Here is a 24,630-nt window from a genome sequence, read left to right as displayed (position 1 = left end):
TACGTAGAGACTTCATTTTCAAGCTATTAACCCCATACCAATCCGAATCGAAAAAGAGTTTCAAATAATTGCTCGTTAACATATGTAGAAAAGACACCGGGAATCGTAATTCCATTCAAACGTGAAACAGCAGAATCATAATACCTTAACCTAAAACGAAACACGATTACGATTCCACGTATTTTGAAAGATTGGTTGAACCTTTAACTTAGAATTAAATAACAAAAGATTTAATCTTATATAACCGTCATTAATAGTAGTGTTCCATATTTGTTTAGACATTAATTCTTTTATATCGTTACCTATGGTGCATAAGTTCCTTAGTTCGATCCCCGCTGGACCCGAATGTACTTTTATTATGGACAAACACCGTCTGCATGAGTTTTCTCAGGTTTTTCCCATTTCTCTTGGGTTTGTCCCGTTTCCTCCCCCTCTTTCATTAAACGATTTCATTCATTTCTCAGCATATATGTCTCCATTAGCGTAATCGGTATAATCGTGGGACTTAAATCTTAATTATTTAATTTCTTTTTTATAACTGTATCTCACTTTTCCTGTGACGAGAGCAACATCCAAGCGAGCATTCATTGATTAAACCACTAATACCTATATTCATAGCACAATTATGCAGATGAAGTTGAGCCCTTTGGCAATTTTCAGCATGGAAAGCAAAAAAAAAAAAAAAAGAAAAGAAAAAAAAAGAAAAAGAAAAAAGAAAAAAAGAATACATTGATATCGAAAATGTAGTTAACGAATTCCTCTCCTAAAAGATCACCTGCACAATTATTTTTCAAATGATAATTTATAACTAAACTTACGTTGATTGAAATTTCTCCATAGTTATAGGGGGAGACACTGAAATCACCACTGCCAAGAGGTGAAGAAGACAATAAAATAAGTCAAATACGAACGATATTAGTGTCGAATTCATGTGCATAGATGAATAATTACACTGTGGATGCTGCGTAATTCCAAATTAAGCCTTGGGTGGCATGGAGTTGACAATGGGAGAGTGAGAGGCAAAAAGAATCGAAAATATCCTATATTTGTGTGGAATGGATACTTTACAAGATCAGTGATATAAAAGATGATATTTTAGATGTGGATATGTCCAAGGTTGACCTTATTGGCGTCATAGAGGGAACCAGTGAAGACTTCAGAACAGTTCCTATTTAGTGCGTTTCAAAAAACACTGCAGGTGAAAAGTGATAATACACAAATACTGATATAACACTCGGAATTATCCGAGCTATAACTTCTGGGTAAACATTACTAATTGCTCACACTCTTAAATTTTCACTGCTTTGCAGAGACGTAGACAAGGCATTGTGACGGTATGTTTTACTAAAATATATATCATCATCACTAAAATTAAATATCATTTACAGTAAAGTAGTGATTTCGTGGGGCAGGGGCTGTTGATTGCCAAGGCCTGCATTCTGCGTATGTCCCTGCTGCTCCGAACTATCGCAAGCTCCTCTTCAAATGCAAGACGTAAAATGTAAATAAGAAACGTATAACATAGAATAAAATATCTATAGAAAATATGTTATTATAAATAAGAAATACAGTAGAATATAATTATAATACATAATGTTGAAGGACAAGCTTTTCTTAAAACAATCATACTTGAATGTAAAATATACTTTTAAAACAATTTTCCATTTATGCAAGGCAACAAACAACTGAGAAGTGCCATATGGTAGCCACTATTCATCTCTTCGAACCAAGAAATCTATGAATTTGACACCAATATTTTTCGTATTTTAATACTTTTGTACTTGTAACCCTTTTCCCTCCCTGGATTGGTTTCAGTGTCTTAGCCCGCATAGTAGATTGTTGAGATGGTAGTTTATACGTATAGTAAATTCGTTTGAAATTCCTCCAAGAGTCAATATTGCACTGTACTTTTTCTGAGTCAAACTTTCTAAATATATGTACATACATTACAGTAAGAACTGAATTTGGTATTAACGAATGACCGTAGACATTGTGCAAACATTCATGATGATATACCGTTGGGAAATGGGTTACATTAAGGTTGTAAGATTTAATATCAAGTTTGAAACATCGCAAGTTAAAGAAACGCAAGTAATAAATATCATATTTGTAAATAATTTCGAATTAAACTAGCTGTGATTACATTACTACAAAATTGAAATTGTGGAATGCACAGTATAAGCATAGCTGAAAGGTAATAATCAATAAGAATGTTCTTGATTCGAAGCTCGGACCATACACGTAGGAGTAACACACATTAACCATTCACTTAACAGACAATGGCTCACAGGATTTCTCACTACTTTATCAGATGGTTCTATAAAATATCAACTAATTAACACAACAGTAACAAATTTCACTGGCTTAAGAAGTGTTCTGATCAAGGGAAAGTTCATTATGCACATTATGTCTTATCACAACGGCGCATCCACAAGTCAATTTTGGAATATCCTATTAAGTTATCTTTCAGCGTAGCTGAAGGAAACGTATGTGAATGAGTACAGAATTCTCCGTAGCAGAATGGATTCAGCCATGGTTCGATAACTATAAAGTCCGCGGTTTGAACCATGTTTCGGAATGTGCAGATTTTTTAAATTCTTAATACCTTAGTTCTCAAGTTCTTTCTCTCCATTCGTTATCATCTGATACTCACAAAAGTGTTCTCCACTTTGTTTCGACAACTGCCTAATGTGAACCTCGCAGTTCGAAACCTTCCCTTCTTCTCTTTCACAAAATCAAAATTTTCGTCATAATAGAAATGCTGTCCGATCATTTTTCCCCAGTTATAAATCTGTGTTATAATTCATTCCTCTCTGTCTCCATATTTCAACCTCTCTCAGTCTGTATCTCTGAATGTAGCTCAGGAACTCATATGGCTTGAGATCATTCTTCAACACTTGAAACCAAATGTAAGCTCTCTAGCAATATATCTATAGTAAGTTTGTTGTTAAAACCAGTGTCATTTGAGATCTTATTCGAAGAAGGAGCCACCGCCGACAAAAGTTTTTTCACTTTCTTATTAGTGTATTACTATACATTTGATCAAACGATTTGTATTTATGAAGCTCAAGAGAGGGGAAATTACACCATTTTGTCCTGCCCAAAGGACGATATTGGAATATTTACTTTCAATTACTGAAAAGAAATTAAAATGAATCATTGAATCACATTTCTGTCAGTTGATATTCTCGAGTTCTGTGCGTGCATTACAGACTTTACGAATCAGTAAACTTACTGCTGTTTTTGGCAATTTCCATAGATTCCTTCGGGAGCAACTTACTAACTTGCAGTCTTTAAAGAAGCGAAAGGATGAAACTAAAGGTATCAATCAAACTATGGGAAGATCTTGAAACGTTTTTTAAAATTTCGGCTCTTGAAAGATATTTCAGAACAAACGAATGAAAAAGACTGCTTTGGAGCTATAACATGTAAACTTGATATTTTTTTTGAATGAAAAGAGTATACTACATCACAGACTGCTTTAGTTAAGGAAAGGTTGAGGAGGAGAGGAATTGAAGTTGGATCGTACTAGAAGCAACTATTCGATTGAGACATGTATTCTGGATGCATAAGAAAACTGGGTAAGTGTTTGTTATTAATTTGGACTTAGAATTTTTTTTATCAATTTTTATGCCGCGAACTGTACATCAACTATGGTAATTAATAATGAGTGTTTGTTAAATGTTCAGTGTTCACTTAGTTCAGTATAAACAAAATTAATATGTATTGGACTGCATAATAGTACAATTGAGCCAGTGATTCGTATTAGTAAGGGACTTTTGTTTGGAGTTAAGTTAAGTTTGTCGGAGTACTAGAAGCTTGTACATTCGATCCCATTTGTTTCGAACTATTTAAATTCTCGAGTGGAAATTACATGTACACATTCTGTGGGGCGAAAGTATGAACTGGTTAAACGAAAACTATTGAGTGAAAAAAATGCAGTGTTAGAAAAAAATGAACACCACATTCTTCTTGAAACAGTATGTACTTAAATTCAAGCGAATGGTTTTAATTTTTGAAATCATACCCTGTGTTGAGCATGCTGTGGAAAACAGTAAAGCTATCAGTGATGTGGTACATGAATTCGATGGTTGGATCTTAAATAGTGTCAACACTGCTGTGGAGACAGTATAAAATGAAATGTACTAGTGGCAGTGATAGCACACGTTGTTGACATACCTACCTAATCTCCGACCAAATGGACTCGCCCTTCCCACGTTACCGGCAGGCTCACAAGGGAGTGAAGTACAGTCACTTATGAGCGAGCGATCTAACGTAAAGTTGTGTGGGTACTGGGCATTACCGTACTGAACAGTGGCACGATGGGTAAAAGCCTTGAAGGAAGGTCGGCAAACTCTGGCAGACATGCATCGGGCAAGTCGTCTTAGAGTCTCTGAAGAAGAAGCAGGCTGGTCGCAGGTGATACTCCAGAAACGAACAGTAATACTGGGAATTGGCGGTCTTCCCTGGAGGAACGTATTTGTTAGGATAAAACCATCACAGTCATAAACTAGAATCACCGTAACTTTCACCACACTGGGCGTCTGAGCAGCGTCATAACGCATTCATTTCTGCATTTCCGTCAACTCATGCGAAGCCCAGTCGTAATCGCTAATCCCGTTTCGTGGGTGAGCTCACGAGTCTTTAGGCGTCGATCACTGTCCACTAACACGGCAAGAGCTTGCACTTCTTCTTTAGAGACACTAGGACGACCTGCCCGATGCATGTCTGCCAACAGTTTGCCGAACTTCGTTCAAGTTTTTACCCAAGTGCCACAGTTCAGTACGGCTATGCCCGTTCCTCACACGCCTCTTAAAGCTTTTGATGACACTGTCGTGCTATACAACCTCTGGAACATTCAATCTTGTTCCAACTCCGTTGTTCCTGTTTCGAAAACATAGTGACACCTTTACGTTAGACCGCTCGCTCACAAGTGACTGTGCTTTCCTCGCATGTGCGCCTACCGATGACGTGGGACGGGCGAGTCTATTTGCTCGGTGGTTAGGTAGATATGTGAACAACGTGCGATATCAGCGCCACTAGTATATTTCATTGCATAGTGTCTCCATAGCAGTGTGGCCACTATTTAAGTTCCGACCCTCGTATTTTAATCTATGTAAAGATATTATTCGCAATCATGTAGAATCCAATGTCTTGCATATACTGGACTTGAGGAAATCCATGCATGTGTGGATGAACAGAGTATTATTAATAGAATGAGCATTAGTTTTGCGAAGGCGTGTCTTGATTTGAAGAACCACGGTGATGCAAATGGAAATGACAGTACTATGTCAACAAAATTCATGGACGCAATCAGGGATGAATTATTTGACAGGATACAAACACAGCCATAATGCGGGGAAAATGATACTCAACCTTTGGAAGGTATCGGTGATATGGATATATATTGATAAAAAGGAGAAGAAGAAGAAATATTTTTCAGTGTACTGATTTTAGTGAAAGTGATGTATTTTATGACGTAAATTGACTGGCAAGAACATGTAAAGGATGTCTCACTGCCTGAAAATAATATGCATGATCAAGTTTACAATTCTATTTGTGAAATGGAATATACAAGAAAGAAAACATTTTTCAGTCTAGTGCTTTTATTGAAAGTGATATATTTTATACATTTCTGAAAATGTATCATCCATTAGTTCTGTAATTTTTTAAGTTGCACAAAAAAATTGTATTTGAATTCATTATTATTAAAACAATATTCTTGAGTGTAGTGATTTAAGTGAAAGTGATATATTTTATATATTTCTGAATAAGTATAATTCTTAAGTTCAATAATATTTTAGGTTTGATGGAAAAAATCATATTTGAATTCATTATTAGTAGTATGTAATTTAAATATACGCTTTTCTTGAATTTTAAAACTAAAAGATTTAAATTAATGGAATGTTTATTACGTTTGCACCATCATCATACTTTACTAATAATGTTCATAATTGAAAACATACACCCTCATAACTTTTGATTCGGTTGTTTTGATTTGTGTTGTATCGTCCCACACAACAGTGATGCTGCATGAGACGTAGGTCTACTACTGCTAATTACCGTGCAATCCAAACCACAGGAGTTCTCAGACAAAATCCAACCCTTGTCTCCCACGCTAAAGGAAGTACGCTAACAGCTTAGAAACGAGGCAGATCATCAACTTTTATGTAAGGAGAAACGCTGGTAGGTCAGTTTGCACACTTCTCTTGGTACTTCACGAAACCAAATAATAAATGAAGTCAGCAATAATATATTTGAGAGAGAGAATTATTAAGTTTAGAATTGATCTTGTGTGTGAAGGTGTGAGTGTGTGTGTGTTTGCAGAATTTATGTTCGTTTGTTATTGTCTTTTGATAACATATTTATACAATTTGTACAGCATGCTTTAAGACAATGATATTGAATAGTAATAGGAGAACAACGCTTATACCCTCTAGACTAAAGTGCACCTATAATTACTGAAAGTGAGTGATTATAAAAAAAATTAATAAAATGAAACATGAGCAAAGAAACAGGGGAATCTTATGAAAGCGCACGAACACGATACTGCCATTCGTGAATATAACATTATATTAAGTTTTCTTTCTCAGATTTGAGAGTGTTTCGTGAACCCAGAACCAAGATGATAAGACGTTTATAAATACATCATATTTATTTACAAATGTGACTGCTGATAAGCAATTAATAAAAATGTTAATTTCAAAGTAGATACATTTTAATTTACAGATGGAATTTTAAAAAATCATTTTTCATTTTCGAATTCTGAAGATTCTACACTTGTAAGTCTTTGATATGATCCATGGATAAGTAACTTTGTGGTGATAAATATGAACTAAATACTAACAATTTCTGTAAACTTTGCACGAATGAGAAAAAGGACGAAAAAAGTTATAAAGCTTCATATCCCATGTCAATCTTGTTTTACTACTTACAACGAGGGACGTGAACAGAAATTCATTTGGATGATTGAGGTGTCTACATTAGACAAAATTTACAGAGAAGTCGGAATGTCATGCAATAGGGATCGGACCTTGAACATACGTGTTCATCACAACAAACGAAGAACAGTAATGAGCATGATTTTTTTTGACAAGACTGTACGAATTAATCCTCCAAGGAAACTTTCATTACCATGCTCAACTTCATACGACAATAAAGTTTTGTATCGCGATAACCTCAAATATGTACTGACTCGGGTTCAATTCCAGCTTCCACCAACTGAACTTTGTGGTGCACAAATATCATGTGTGCATGGGTAACGTTTATGTTTCTTATACTTAATATAAAATTTGATATGAGTTTTTCTTAACTACTTATTCAAAGATCCACAAAACAATTTATTTCTTATTTTAAAAGCTTTTATCGTCATTCCTTTTGTTTTCATTTTTAAATCACGATCATATTTTATCTTATCTAATAACTATAAAAATATGAAAGTAGAAATAAAATGTACAAATGCAGGGGAATGAACGACTTGCTAGGGAAGCCCCAAAATACTAATAAGAACTATTATTTCCAAAGAAACGAGAAGCTTCTCAACAAGAAAAGAGACAAGACATTCGACAAATACATTTCAAATTGGATAAGATACAAAAACACCCTAGAATCGTGTGCAATACTACTTTACCCAAGTTTCAGATATCAAACACTGATTCAATGTTACATGAGTCATGTACAAAAACTATAAATTGATAACGTAATTGTACGAACACAATTACTACGCGACATACCCCAACAATTAATTCAGTATCGTCTACGTATTCTTATATCACATCCTTCGCGGATAACTTCTATATGAAATTAGGGGCATACATTTTGTACCTAAATTTCCAAAACAAGACTAGACGACAAAAAATTTTTGAGAATACTTCAAGAATCAAGACACAAAACGGGAAGATCGAGAACTGATTTCTTTGAAAACAATTCATCGTTCCGAGAATAGCGTATATCGCATCACCTCTCTTAATCCTCTTTTCAAATTAGAATGGTAGTAGTCAGTTTTGGTTTTACCGTTAATCACCATTTCTCATCATTACCGTCTCCTTTAACCTTATCGGAATAATCGTGGGTCGTAAAACTGAAGCATTTTATTTCATTTGAGGTTTGAATATTATCATCAGATAGCAACAACGGAAAGAAATAACAAAACAAATTGAAATGTGAAGTGAAACTCACTTAACCTATGTTAATCATAAAGTAATAATTTCTACAGCTTTCAGTTCGTTTAGAGTATTAAGATGTGTGGAGGTCCATGCCTCGATCTTTACCCATGTAAATTTGTGATGAACATCGTGTTTGTGGGTTTTCCATTAGTGCTACCGCACGTTTCTACGTCCATTGATAGAGTGATCACATTTGTTTCTTCTCTTTTTAAGTTGTATGAGAAACAGAATGTATTTAAAGTGAGACGCAAACAACGCGAAACATAGGACTTCGAAACTAACTTCTTTGTTGATGTGTAATGCATACCATTTTAAAGACATAGTGAACTGTGTATAACGTTTTGACCGAACTTTGTTTCTATTACACTAGTTAACAAATTTAAACTTTTTGTTTGTTACATGAGAAAAATCACCTGATCTTAAAGGAACATTTTGCGGTGAATTCGAATATGCACTCGGTTTCTCTCCATCACGTACAGTTTTCCCGTAACAGAGGGATTTTCGGGAAATTCCCTTAAAAATTTCCCTTTTCCAGATATTTTATTCTCCTAGCTCCTGTCCCCTTACATATAGTAACATAGAAATTATACCTAAGTATACCCTGATTTATATTTAATAAACCCTAAAAGTTTCGTAAAAATCGCTTTGTTCTTTCTAGAGAAATAAATATATTTGCATGTATACTGTGTGCACTGTTTATTGCACCTGATAGTAATGCTTTCAGATCTCCTGAGTTGGGGTAAAAACGATTTGCTTTATTACTACAAACACAGACATAAAAGTGAATATTTACAATAGTCAACAACACAGTTGTATTGCTCTCTGTGAATTAGAAACGTGTATAAAAATACAATGTATTTCCCACGTATATATTTTTTAAACGTACAGTATATGTATATCTTAATACATATATATATAAATCTCCAAGTTTTTTTCGTTTTGTTCATGAAATGGTTATCAATATTTGTTATCAAATGTAACAGAATGCAAAAGAAAGAAAGAATGGAATACAGACTCATTGTTGACAACAATGAACTAATGCAGTCCGAATTTTCCACTACGGTATCGTTTCCCCCTTCCCCCCGTGCATTTCTTTCTTTCTTGTGTTCTTGACACCTGGTGAGGGAGTTTTGTACATTTTTATATTGACGTGTGGTTTAACACTACTTCACTTTCAAAGTTGTCTTTGCTGCTAAGAGTGCTTTCATGTTTGATCTTAACGGCATTATACCCAACTAAGACCAGAAGTTTAGTTTGTGATCAGTACAATGGCATCAAGAGGACGGCGTTCGTGTGTTAACTCAACAAATAGTTTTTGTTATCTGCGTGGCCAGTTTGTAGTTAAAGGACAGTTTAGATCCATTACGCCATCGGTGAAACTAGCATATTATATATATTTCGGATGTCGTGTGGGAGATCAGTACAAAACTTGGGCACCCAACATAATTTGTGCGTCGTGCTACGTCACTTTACTTGCATGGGCCAAAGGGAAACGGAGGTACATGAAATTTGCTGTACCAATGGTGTGACCTATTCCGACGGAGATGAACTTCCACTTCCCGAGCCCCCTACCAACTGGGAAGAGATATGGCCAAAAGACTCTGATGATGATCATGACCTTGATGAACCATCGACATCAACATGTACTCCAAGGATCCAACGTTCATCCCTGACTGTGTTCGCGAGCCACATTTCATCCGGCAATGTGAACTTAATGACCTAGTCCGTGATTTGCAATTGACAAAACAAGAGGCGGAACTTCTGGGATCAAGGCTCCAGCAGTGGAACTTATTGGATGCAGAAACGAACATATCAGTGTACAGGAAAAGGCATGTTCAATTTTCAAGCTATTTCTCAATGCAAGATAATGTGTGCGTATGTACGGATATAAATGGGTTGATGGCGGAGCTAGGAATTTCTTACGTTCCAGAAGAATGCAGGTTATTTATCGACGCGCCAAAGGTCAGCCTTAAAGCTGACCTTTTACATAATGGAAATAAAAAACCTTCTATACCACTTGCGCACTCAGTGAAGATTAAGGAATCCTATGACACCATGTCAACTTTGCTAAATCTTATAAATTACAAGGACCATTGTTGGCAAATATGTTGTGATCTCAAGGTAGTTGGTATTTTATTAGGACTGCAGTGCGGTTACACGAAGTACCAATGTTTTTTATGTTTATGGGATGGCCGAGCTGATGACAAACGTTATGAAGTGAAGGAATGGGAACCTAGAGTGAATTACGTACCTGGAGAATACAACGTCAAATACGCTCCTTTGGTAGATCCTAATAAGATATTACTACCGCCACTTCATATCAAGTTAGGACTTATGAAAAACTTTGTTAAAGCCATGGACACATCTGGTGAAGGTTTCAAGTATTTGCGAGATAAGTTCCCTAACCTGAGTGATGCTAAGATTTCAGCGGGAGTGTTTATTCGTCCCCAAATTAGGAAATTAATGCTTGATGATAGCTTTGACAGCAAGTTAAACAGTGTTGAGCTAGCTGCCTGGGCAGCATTTAAGTGTGTTGTGAGCAACTTTCTGGGCAATAACAAAGCTGAGTGTTACACAGAAATCGTACAGGACATGATACAGAAATACAAAGAGTTGGGTTGTAGGATGTCTTTAAAAACCCACTTTTTGCACTCCCACCTCAGCTTCTTTGCTGCTAACCTAGGTGCTCTCAGCGACGAACAGGGGGAAAGATTCCACCAAGATATAATGGCAATGGAGAAATGGTACCAGGGAGGATGGGATCCTTCAATGATGGGGGACTATTGTTGGGGTCTTGTTAGAGAATGCAACATTTCTTACAAAAGAAGGAAGTAGTGTACGTTTTAGTAACCCAATGGAAGTTTCATATATTGTGATAGTTTTGATTGTCTTTTCATGACCTTTTGGTACATTTGTAATAATGTTTATTGTAAATTGTCACACTTGTAAATTATATTGTATTATATTTTATATATGTGTTTGTGGTAATAAAGCAAAAGGTTTTACCTCAACTTAAGAGATCTGAAAGCATTACTATAAGGTGCAATAAACAGTACACACAGTATACATACAAACATATTTATTTCTCTAGAAAGAGTAAAGCGATTATTACGAAACTTGGAGGATTTGTTAAATATGAATTAAAGTATACTTAAGTATAATTTCGATGTTAGTATATGCAAGGGGACACGATCTTGGGGTGTAAAATAAACGAAAAGGGAAATTTTTGAGGGATTTTCCCGAAAATCGCTCTGTTACGGGAAAATCGTACGTGATGGAGAGAAACCGAGTGCATATTCGAATTCAGCGCAAAAAGTTCCTTTAAGAACAGGTATTTCCTTTTATGTAACAAAACCTTTGTTAACTAGTGTTATGATCCGACAAGTGCCTCAAGCGATATGAAGACTATGTCGAATATAATAATAATGTATGCACTATTTGTTTGCTTGCTTTATTGATTGTACTGTATATACCCGCTTCTCAGTGACGTTTTGGTGGATATTATTTATAAAGGGGATTTGAAAGTATTTTTTTTTAGTAAAGAGACCAGCTTGCATTTCCTCAGGGTGGCAACAATGACTTCTTGAGGAGTTTCGTAGAGTATAGCAGCGCTTCCTCACCCGCTGCTTGAAAGAAATTATTCTCAAATCAAAAGTCTAACATTAAAAGGAAAACCGAATGACTTCGTTAAAAGTTTGAAGTCTATTGTACAATACGAAGCAAAAAACCTGCAACATGAAAGTTTAAGTTCATTGTGAAACTACGCCAACAACATAGGCAACCAACCTAACGTCTTTGTGGCACTGATCACGCCAGGATAACCTTCGGCTTCGTCCCCCTGCACACTTCGTTTGGAGCAAGAAATGCATAGACCACGTGACTACAAATCACAAATTTCTCACAAGATGGAGTAATAGATTGAGGTTCTTCTCATTTCTCTTCTCATTTTACATCCTCAGTTTTAAAGAGAGAGAAAGAGAAAAAGGTCAACGTGATAAAAACTAAATAAAGAGGAATATGCGAAATATAAAGGAAAAGAAAACGTGCACATATATTGACAAATGACACATGCACTTCAAAGGAGACCACCTCAAATTTTGTTATGAACCATATATAATACCTGTGAGAATCAGCAAACCACAAAGACATAATTACACACAGTAAGTGTTATATAACACATATTTATTTAAACAAATAAAAATGCTTGCAGAAAGCTGAAAATGTCTTTAAAATCTCAACCATAACTGAAATAAGAGATTACTTCTCTATTGTTTTTCTTCGTAGCATCCATCTACATGGAGAAATGAGAAAGAGAGAACATCTTAAGAGATTCGCACGTATACAATATCGGAAACTGCTAAATGGAAAAAATTACAGTCTTCGGATGGGATTCGAACCCAGAACCATAGTATTAGAAATCCCACACTCTACCGATGTAGCTAGTCTGACAGTAATACCCTGTTCCTCCATCATTACCTATGAAAGATGGAATGGAGTCTGCAGAAAACTACGTCTAACATGTCCACGACAGACCGCCTATAACCTATGTCTAATTGGTACTTAAAAAAGCTAGTTCTACACGTGCATAGAAAAGTAAAATCAAATGAGTAGTTAGTACAGATCACTTTGTCTGTCTCACTCTATCTCTGACTATAGAAATCGAGGAAGAAGAAAAAAGTATAGAGGTGAGAACACAGGAAGAACAAGCAAAAATATAAGTTGCAGGAAACTGAATATCAAGGAAAGAGAGAGAGAGAGACATAGAGACAGAGAGAAAAATAGAGGAACGGAGCAAATGATTTAATATACATCGGAAAAGAAGGTTCACAACTGTGCTATACTCTAATCCGGATTTTTATGTTATTCTCTTCTTTTAGCTAGTTAAATTTCGTATACTTTTATAATTTCGATTAATGCATATTTCCAACAAGTTAAGAATCGAAGTGAGAACGCTAAAATCTAGAGCTAAAACCGAATCTATACGACATTGAATTCAAATAAGTAAAACAATGTGATCGACAGTTTAATATTAAGTTTTCTAATCACTTTACGACTATATACCGCCACATGGATGTATTGATTTTACAATAAATTCTCTTTAAGTAATAGTTTGCAGGACTATCGTTTTATGTATTTTGCTGATCAGTTTTTTCTTTTGCTTAGAAATTTCTTACCAACAGTACATGGTTGCTTCGATTCCCGGCAGCAGCTCATATGGTTCGGATTCCACGTTAATAAGTAGGTCCACGTCTCATATAGTCTCGCTGCTGAACGGACGTTAAACTCAAAATCATCAACAACATCTACATGATTGTTGTGGGAAAATTAGTAATTTATTATGTTGCATAAACCACGTTTTCCACTATTACTGAAACAGTAAGAAAACAAGACAACGCGGGCATTTGCTACGTTTTAACAAATTAATATTTGTCATCTAGCAAGCAATTTAGAAGAAATAGAATATCAGGCCCGTAGCCAGCCCAAAAATATAGGGGGGGCGGCCGAAGTTAGGGGGAGCCCGACTCAATCATATTATACTTCATCACCATATTATAGTTCATTTGCAAGCCTATCGTGAAACCTTTATTGGGGCCAGCCAAAGTTTAGGGGGGTCCCGGTCCCCCTAGCCCCCCCGTGGATACGGGCCTGCGGAGTATTCAATACATTAAATGTATAGCACAGTTGTGAACCTTCTTTTCCGATGTATATTAAATCATTTGCTCCGTTCCTCTATTTTTCTCTCTGTCTCTATGTCTCTCTCTCTCTCTCCTTGATATTCAGTTTCCTGCAACTTATATTTTTGCTTGTTCTTCCTGTGTTCTCACCTCTATACTTTTTTCTTCTTCCTCGATTTCTATAGTCAGAGATAGAGTGAGACAGACAAAGTGATCTGTACTAACTACTCATTTGATTTTACTTTTCTATGCACGTGTAGAACTAGCTTTTTTAAGTACCAATTAGACATAGGTTATAGGCGGTCTGTCGTGGACATGTTAGACGTAGTTTTCTGCAGACTCCATTCCATCTTTCATGGTAATGATGGAGGAACAGGGTATTACTGTCAGACTAGCTACATCGGTAGAGTGTGGGATTTCTAATACCATGGTTCTGGGTTCGAATCCCATCCAAAGACTGTAATTTTTTCCATTTAGCAGTTTCCGATATTGTATACGTGCGAATCTCTTAAGATGTTCTCTCTTTCTCATTTCTCCATGTAGATGGATGCTACGAAGAAAAACAATAGAGAAGTAATCTCTTGTTTCACTTATGGTTGAGATTTTAAAGACATTTTCAGCTTTCTGCAAGCATTTTTATTTGTTTAAATAAATATGTGTTATATAACACTTACTGTGTGTAATTATGTCTTTGTGGTTTGCTGATTCTCACAGTTATTATATATGGTTCATAACAAAATTTGAGGTGGTCTCCTTTGAAGTGCATGTGTCATTTGTCAATATATGAGCACGTTTTCTTTTCCTTTATATTTCGCATATTCCTCTTTATTTAGTTTTTATCACGTTGACCTTTTTCTCTTTCTCTCTCTTTAAAACTGAGGATGTAAAATGAGAAGAGAAATGAGAAGAACCTCAATCTATTACTCCATCTTGTGAGAAATTTTGTGATTTGTAGTCACGTGGTCTATGCATTTCTTGCTCCAAACGAAGTGTGCAGGGGGACGAAGCCGAAGGTTATCCTGGCGTGATCAGTGCCACAAAGACGTTAGGTTGGTTGCCTATGTTGTTGGCGTAGTTTCACAATGAACTTAAACTTTCATGTTGCAGGTTTTTTGCTTCGTATTGTACATGTTCATCATCATCATCTTCAGGTTTATATCACACCTTCAAATGCATACGTGTGAAGATAAGTCACTTGTGAAGAGAAACATCAACAAAAGTGAGAAGCGAAAATGTGAAACGTACTGGTCTCACATCAAGTGACGTAACGCTGAACAACAGAAGACAACCTATATATCTAAAGAAAGAAACACTGACCTATCCTATATAGAGAAGATAACTTGCATTCAAAGAAACATTGTCGCAAAAACCAACATTAATATCTGAAATACATATACAAATTTCTGATGCATTATCAATTTTTATTTGAAAACTCTAATCTAGAATGATTAGACTAGGGTATATGAGATGTAAGTCAAACTTAAGCTTCTAGTGAAATTCGAACTACATAATATGTACACATTTCTGATTTCATTATCAATTTTTCTCTGAAAATTCTATTCTAGAAGGATTAAGCAAGGCTATATGAGTAATGAATCTACAGCCTATCGTGAAATTCAAACCACATAATCTATTGTCAGTAGTCCAACTCAAATCTTCCACAACATAGGCACGTACATCCGCAGAAAACGAGTTTTTTTTTAAGAAATACAAATACATTTATTAATTCCATTACCAACTCTATTAAAGAAATAACTAATTACGTTACGAAAAAAGGATTTAAAAAGCACTAAATAAAAATCGAAATCAAAATAATACTTATAAAAAGATTTAAATTCGTAACACCAAACAACAAGAAATAAATTCCTACATACACTAATAGTAATAGTAACAAAATTAACTGCCTGCGAATATTCTAAAACTGAATAAATGAAACGAGATGAGGCTTATATAACTATTACACGAAACCAGAAACTTCTTTTTCTTGAATTAGAATCCACACATAAAGCTAGCTTATCTTAGTTGTCTGAGTCATTAATTTGATCCTTGGTCAAGTATGTTTGCGTTCCCTCCATTGGTAGAGTGCTCACCCACCCATACGGAAAGGGACATTAAAATCAAATCTAACGAACTTGAGCTTCCGTAGGGTATCGATCCTAAAATCATGAGTTTGGTTCTGGTAGTGTTCAGTCGAAAATTTATCTTTGAAATCAACTTAAAGATAAAAAATTAAGCATAACCAGAAACGTCTTTTTATCCTGATGCAGAATAGAATTAGATTTTTTGTAATACCAAATGTGAACGCTCTAGAACTGAGCAAATGAAAGTAGAGGAGACTTATAAAACTATTAAACGAAATGAGTAACTTCTTTTTTTGAATTCATTGAGTTAAGTTAATTTTAATTTAGCGTCTCTTTCAGCAGTGAGACTATTTGAGACGTGGACCTACTAACTAACGTGGAATTAGAACCCGTGTCTGCCATTTTTTAAATTTGAATCCACACATAAAGTTATCTTAACTTCTAATTAATCTTGCATTGTATGCGTGTGCAATATCAAGTACAAGCTCTCTTAAAACTGTTTCCCATCACATCTCTCAGATTATTCATTTTTCTATCATTATTCACCTGAGGCACGATAGCTCAGTGGCAGAGTGTTCACCTCCGGTACTTGAGGGTTCTTGGTTCGACACCAATTCGAACCGTATGGACTTTGTACATTACAAACACTGTGCTCGTGTTTTTTTTTCTCGGGGCCATGCTGTTTCCTTCCACTTTCTCCTTCATCCTACCACGCGACTCTTTCTCAATGGGGGCCACGGTGGCTCAGTGGTACAGCGTTCACCTCTGGTGTTTTGGGCCCGGGTTCTATCCCAGCCCCAGCCAAGTGAACTTTGTGGTGGACAAACGCCATATGCGTGGGTTTTCTCGGGGTTCTCCCCTTTCCTCCCACTTTCTTCATTCCACAATTTCATTCATTCCTCATCATCACCGTCTCCTTTAGCCTAACCGGCATTATCGTGGGACGTAAAACACAAGGATTTCAAGGATTCTTTTTCAATGTTAAAATAATCATGTTTGGTGGTCCCCGATCACATACATCAGACAGACATAAAGACAAGCAGACAGATAAACAGTTTTATTTTATTTATATTAAATAACTATAGAGATGATTGTTCTTCGGTGAGGTGTCAGAACAACCACTACATTTCTGCTGTTGTTTGGCCTAAACCTATCGTTTGGTATTATCGAAACTAAAACACATTATAATACATCTTCATTCGTAATATTATTTTAACATACAACTACAAGTGATACATCCTTTTATCGTTCAACGTTCATCTGCTCTAACAAGACTCTAAACACTTTCTCATGACAGCTGTGAACGACTTGAAATACTAATCAACACACACACACACACACACAATTACATAATCTGGTATCGTATCTCATCTTTTGCTTTTGAAACTAAATAACTTTTAACGCTGAATTCAATGTATAACAATGAGAAGAGGTATTCACACTTCATTTAATTTCACTTATATGTATACGTGTTTTTTAAAGGATAGAATTCTTTGTTATTACCAAATACAAAAAGGTTATGAGTAAATAGAATTTATTCCTCTTGTCTTGGGTCCCTTTGGGGAGCACCAACGATCAATTTGCAAGAGAAGAAGATCACTAATTTTTATTTTCAATATCATTACAGTATTCTACCTTCAGCATGTAATTTGTGGCCTCTGTCATGAGAATACAACCTATGTGTGGTACTGAAAGGACACTAAATTACTATCGAACGAACATACGCTTCCGTGTGGTATCGACCCTAGGACCATGAGTGGGGGCCGCGGTGGCTCAGTGGTAGAGCGTTCACCTCTGATGCTTGGGATCCCGAGTTCGATCCCTGCCCCCGCCAAGTGAACTTTGTGGTGGACAAACACCGTATACGTGGGTTTTCTCGGGCTTCTCCCGTTTCTTCCCATTTTCTTCATTCCACCATTTCATTCATTACTCATCATCACCGTCTCCTTTAGCCTAACCGGCATAACATGGGACGTAAAACTCAAAGATTTCATTTCATTTTTAGGATCATGATTTCGTTTCCGATAAGGTTGCACTCAGTCGAAAATGTATATATTTCAAATTAACTTAAAGTAATATTTTAAGCAACCAGTTTCTTACACATTTAATGAACATTCCACTTAATGCACTATAATGAGATATGATTTACTCTAGTCAGTTTATAGTATACTTGTGTGCGCCTTAGAGGCGCATATATACAACAAGGGAAAGTAAAAGATGTCACCAAAAAGTACAGATATAGCTCACGTGCAAGCCGTACACATATGTATCCGAGCTATAATCCCGAATTATATTTTTAACGTTTAATAGCACTTTGTTCAGCATTAAGGAGTTCGATTATACACATATTAACACAACTTACATAGGTTTCAGAATTCGATTCTCGATGAGAGAAAGGGAGAGCAATAAACACTTGAAAGCATTATATTGCTTCGAATGACAAATACCATATACTATAGTACATGGGCCCTAGGCTAATCAATTATCGCTGAAATCTTGATGATTTAGTGGTTAGCACGGATATATTATATAAGCTCGATTTCCGTTGAAAGCAAAACATATCTTCTTTTTCTACGTTTTAAAGTCACTTTGTTCAACATTACGGAGTTCGATGAGACACAATTCTAATCGTTTACCGCTAAAAATTTGATGTTTTAGTGGTTAGCGCGAGTGTTATACATACAGTCCTAAGCTCGATTACCGTTGAAAGCAAAACAAATTTCATTCTTTCTTACGTTTTAATACCACCTTGTTCAGAATTAGGGAAATCCATTATACTTACAACCACTAACACATCTTTCCTAAGCTCGATTAATGTAATTTCTTACAGGGTTTGTCCGGGAAGTAATAAGACTGTTCTTCGGAGCGTGCGCGCACCGACTGGATCCGGTAGAGAGCGTTCCTAGCTAACGAACGAGCGGCTGGTCAGTTGTCTTCGAGCTCACGGAGAGTCAGGACAGGCTTTTTCGCGCGACGTGTTTCTGTGACTAGTGCAAGCGGAAAATGCAGCGTTCGTTAGAGCAGAGGTACGCGATTAAATTCTGTATTAAACTCGGTAAATCTGCGACAGAGACGTTTGATATGATCATGCAGGCTTACCCAGATGATGTTTTAGCAAGTAGTGGTGTGTTTCGGCGGCACAAGGCCTTTTCGGAGGGCCGGGAAGAGGTGGCCGATGAAGACCGTGCTTGAAGACCTTCGACTTCGACAAACACCTAAAATGTGACTCGTGTGCGCGAAGTTTTGAACTCAGACCGTCGACTAAGTATTCGTTTAATTGCGCAGATGTTAATTTACCAAACACAGTGGTTCATGAAATTGTGACGGAGCATTTGAACATGCGCAAGGTGTGCGCGAAGATTGTCCCAAAAGTGCTCACTGACGACCAGAAATTGCGGCGTGTGGAATTGTGCCAAAGAAATTTGAACATGTGTGAAAGTGACCTCGAATTTTTGAATAACATAATCACAGGTGACGAATCATGGATCTTTGAGTATGACCCCGAGAGAAAGAGCCAATCTTCTGAGTGGCACACCCCGGCGTCTCCTCGCCCAAAAAAGGGAAGAATGAGAAAATCCAAAGTGAAAACGATGCTCATTGTCTTTTTTGACATCAAAGGCATCGTGCACCATGAATTTGTTTCTCCTGGACAAACCGTCAACTCCAAGTTTTACGTGGAAGTGCTCAAGAGACTCAAACGAAGGGTCAATCGGGTCCGACCAGACATCGGAGCCGACTGGAAGCTGCTCCACGACAACGTCCCGGCTCAGACCGCCTTTCTTGTGAACAGCTACCTGACCAAGGCCGGCATCCCAACGCTTCCGCAGCCGCCCTACAGCCCAGATGCGGTTCCCCGGACTTCTTTTGTTTCCTCGCCTGAAACGCCCGATGAAAGGCAAGCATTTTGAGACGACAGAGGGGATCCAAGCAGCTTGCACCGCGGCTCTCAAGGCCATTCCGGAGAATGACTTCCGTGACGCCTTCAATTCTTGGAAATCGCGCTGGCAGCGCTGCATCGACGCAGAAGGAGCCTATTTGGAAAGTTTTTAAAGAATTGTAACGATTGGCTCAATATTTTTTTTAAAAATTGACTCAGTCTTATTACTTTCCGGACAAACCCTGTACTTGTCCTATTTGCAAAAGTGACTTTGGATACTAATTAACACATCTATACTTACATGGGGGTCCGGGTTAAATTTTCAATGAAAGAGAGAGAGAGAGAGAGAGCATTGAACACTTGAAAACATAATAGTGATTCGAAATGAGGAGCTTCGAATGATAAATATCATATACTATAGTACAGGGGGTCCAAGGCCAATCAATATATAAGTATATAATACTATATCACTTAGCAACTAAGACCATTGCGATCGAAGGACAAAAATGACTTTGAATACTAGTCTTTTTCTATGGGAATTCATTCGAAAAAATATCTCATCGCGCCTTCATTATAGGCATCATCATCATATATTCTAGTTTTGTTTGATGTATTATAGTAATTAACATAATATCTTTCACATCAAGATTTGGGAAAGTTGTTTTATCTTGTTTATACAGATATATCTATGGGAATACGATGCATACTAAATTTCGTTGGTGTTGATGCTGCAGTTCTTCGTGCTATGGGAATGAGTTTCAAAACAATATCTCATCACGGCTTCAATACAGAGGTCATCATCATCATTATATATTATAATTTGCCTTGCATAATTTGACTATTTGGATAGTTTTTAAAGAATTGTAACGATTGGCTCAATATTTTTTTAAAAATCGAATCAGTCCTATTACTTTCTCGACAAACCCTGTACTTGTCCTATTTGCAAAAGTGACTTTGGATACTAATGAACACATCTATACTTTACTTACTTTTGAATCTCTGCATAAGTAATTTTGATTACTAGTCATCGTTTTCTATGGGAATATCATTCAAAATAAAATCTCACCACTGCTTCAATATAAGCATCATCATCATCATCATATATTATTGTTTGCCTGGCATAATTTGATCTTTAGATTATCTCCATAAGTGATTTAGATAAGTAGTCATGTTTTCTATGGGAATGTTTTTCGAAACTAACCACTCAGCTCCCAGTCTATGAGAGCAGTTGCATATACGGTTTCTGATCCAACGTTTTCAAAAGAAAAATCATGAAATACAATATTCGTCTTAGCAACTAAGACCAATTCGATCAAAGGACAAATTTCATACAATCTGGTGGAAAGCTTCGTTCATTGAATATTACAGCTTCAGTTTATAACCTACAGGCGTTTCAGTGGGGATAGGACCAAATAACATTCGCTCTTCGAAGGCGTGGCTCTGACAGAGGCAGTCCAAAATAGGTAAACAATGCTATGCCTTTCTTAGCGTCGCAGGAGAGACTAGGGCGGAGGCTCGAAAGTAGCTATCAAATACAAGACGAGAAAACTAAGAAGAGGAAAAAGCATGTTTCATCTTGTTTCTACAGATGGTATGAGTCCGAGACCATGAGCATAACAATATAATATTTTAGACCTATTTAGGACCCCTAGTTGACGTTCCCATGAGAAATTTTTGGGAAATTTTCCCACGCTCGACCCAAGCGAATTTTACCTACTAATGATACAAGATATGGTATTTATATGCTATTTGTCTTAATCTGGTTTGATTTCATTGTATCCTTACGAAACAACAATAGAAGTAATTTTATGCCAGACTTAATTTTAACTTCATTTTTTTCCTGAATTCTTTGTTGTGTCTTATTTCATTTATTTATTTATTTATTTCAGATGATTTTTATTACTAAACAAGCCTTTGACTAGCCGGGACTCGGCCTCCAGGCCCCGAGTTTGCTTGGCCTACGGCCTTGCATCTCTTAGGTCTTTGCATCAAAGTGAATTTTGTGCATTTGCTCTTTAATCACATTTTTCGAATTTGGCACAGCTGGTGTCTTCGCCCCCTGATCCTCATGTTTACACGGCCTACGGCCTCGAAACTCTTAAATCTATAAATTTTACAAAATTTCAAGTTTTTTCCCCATGTCAACTATCTAGAAGATAAGATTTTGGTATCGTAAGAAAACGCCCAATTAAATAACATGCGGATTTTTTCATTCTCCCTTTAGACCCCTGAAAAACTAATAATATTCAATTTTGGCAATTTCCATGTACGTTAGTCCCGAAAGGCTACATCCTGACGAAATATCATCATTCTAGTCCTGCCGGAAATCCCTAAACATTTTGGAGTGCAGAAGATTTCCCATATAAATAACATGGGGAAGATTCTTCAGTTCGCCATAAAACCACTCTACAGTGGAAAATTTTTATTTTTTAGCTATTTACTTACTTAACGCTAACGAAAACGTACAAAGAAAGGAATATTCCGAAGAGAGTAGAGCAGTTATCATCGGTCTTCATAAATCCGGCAAAAGTATTCTAGAGATTTCATACCTGCAGAAGATATCACTATCAAGTGCGCACTACACCACCTCGGGTTATAACTTCGACGGATGATTTCAACATAGTGCTTGTATATGTAGCTTGACTGCACGCGAAATAGTAGCTGACATCAATGTGGGCAGCGGTAAGCCTGTGAATGTGACTACAGTAAAACGAAAGTTACTGAATGCTGATATGAAGGGTGCATAATAGTATCGAAATCACTCCTCAAGACGACAAACAAGAAGAAGAGGCTGAATTGGCCATAAAATCAAAATTGCACAACTTGTGAATGTTCATATTTCCTGTGGAGGAACAAATCAAAATTTGATGGTTTGAGTAAAAGAAAAAGAGTACTTTGCCGCCGTCGACCTAATGAGAGCATTTGAACCAGGTACTGTCCCTTGAGTGAAGCATGGCGGAGGCTCTGAGAAGATTAGTGGTTTTTTGCTGGTTTCGATGCGGGAGATATTGTAAGAATATATGGAATACTGAATAGAAACGTTGCAAGAACATATCGCAAACTCAAATTATTCCTTCTGTAATTCGTCTAATTGGACAAAGACTTATTTTTAAATACGACAACGACCATAAACACACATTCAAGAAGTACAAGGAATTATTTGGGGCACAAGAACAACAAAATATCTTACAAAAGTGTGACATAGACTCCGCAGTCCCAAGATGTGAAGCCCGTAGAACTGCTGTAGCATGAAATGGGCAGACAAATACGGAAATTTCGCCCTACATTTCAATAAAGTATATGGCTAAAAATGTAAGACCCTGTGATGCAAAATAACCACATCCACATTAGACAACCTAATTGCACCTTTATCCAAAATTTGTTAGCCTGTAATGAAAAACAAACATTGGGTATTACAGTCTTCTATACCAATATTTTCCTTAAATGCATACTTGAATACATGGCGATTAACGTTTTAAATTTGCATGTTAACAAATTTCGAAAATTAGAATAAAAGAATTGATGAAACCTTTTTAATTGTATCCAAGGTTACTTCCTGTTTTGTATACTGTGATAAGATGCGAAATTCATATCATAAAACATCTCATGAAACTATCATAAGGTATTTCATTATAAACATCAACGAAATAATTGACATGCCTAAAGCCCTCTCATAAGTTTCTAAATTTGCAAACAAATATCAGCATACAAAAACAAAACTTCACAATAGGATTACGATTTCCTCACACTGCTATCTACTCTTCAATTGCGGTAGATTCAGATAATAATATATAATTTTGAAAAATGTTACACTAAGAATAACTCTTGAATGAATAAGCAAAAGTTACATTAATATTTAATCTTAGAGGTAGATTTCAAATTTTTAGACTTAGGTAAAATATACTATACGTTGCATTTTACAAATATTCTAAGAATTGCGATTATTCAACATGATGCTTTTTTTTTTACTTACAGGTCAGCCACTGGATGAAACTGGATTTATATTTTGGGAAACTGGTGAACCTAACAATTTCCTTGGAAAAGAAGACTGTGGATCACTTAGCATTAACACGGCTCGTTATAACGACGTAAACTGTCTTGTTGAACACTGTTTTTTTTGTGAATATGGAGTGCAGTAACAGAATAGAGATCATAATAAAAATAGCGCATTCATAAAATAATAAGAATTTAAACGAGATAATGAAACAAAATATTACTGATGAATAATATTAGTTTTATTTAGTTTTTAAAATCACACCATTTATATAGGAAACCTTACGTAAGATAGTTTTGTGACTATACTAGGGTAACTAAAGTAAGTTAAGACACATTCTGACACAAGGAAACAAATTCTTATCTGATACCGGAACCACATATACATACCAGATGCAGTAATCTTATCTAGTTGGTTGTATTATGCAGTTTGTTTATTTTTATCAGTAACATCAACCAATTCTTCAGATGTTCCATTTCAAATTAACTCTATATTTAGTAGACCTAATAGAAAATATATATATATATATATATATATATATATATATATATATATATATATATATGCAAATACTGGTTTAAGATATATTTATTTGAAGAGTCTTAAAAGTTATTTATTTCTAGTAATGTATTCTAAATTAGCTGGAAATAGGTAAAATAGTTGAAAATAGGTAAATTTAAGCAGCAACACTGCATCAAAATGAATAATGCTTACCTCTAGAGTAGGTCAAGATCGATAACAGGTCGTCTTAACTAGAGTTGAGTTGAGTTGATTTTAGTTTAGCGTCCCTTTCAGCAGCGAGGCGATATGAGACGTGGACCTACAGATTAAAGTGGAA

The 24,630-nt window shown here is 36.1% G+C and overlaps 1 protein-coding gene across 3 annotated transcripts in view; it reads left to right on the top strand.

The window, feature by feature from the left end:
- LOC145683397 (hemolymph lipopolysaccharide-binding protein-like) overlaps positions 1-24,025 on the top strand; it is a 215,165-nt gene extending 191,140 nt beyond the window's left edge. For all 3 annotated transcript variants that reach the window (XM_081754727.1, XM_081754729.1, XM_081754728.1), the window contains exon 4: positions 23,774-24,025. In XM_081754727.1, the coding sequence (XP_081610853.1) occupies positions 23,774-23,937 (164 nt within the window). In that variant the 3' untranslated portion in view covers positions 23,938-24,025. The remainder of the gene's footprint in view (positions 1-23,773) is intronic.
- The last annotated feature ends 605 nt before the right edge of the window (positions 24,026-24,630 follow it).

The sequence above is a fragment of the Thermobia domestica genome, chromosome 4 (assembly GCF_964235325.1).
Source record: "Thermobia domestica chromosome 4, izTheDome1.hap1.1, whole genome shotgun sequence".
NCBI lineage: Eukaryota > Metazoa > Arthropoda > Insecta > Zygentoma > Lepismatidae > Thermobia > Thermobia domestica.
Note: the sequence above shows the minus strand (reverse complement) of the source record. Positions and strands in the feature narration are given on the sequence as shown.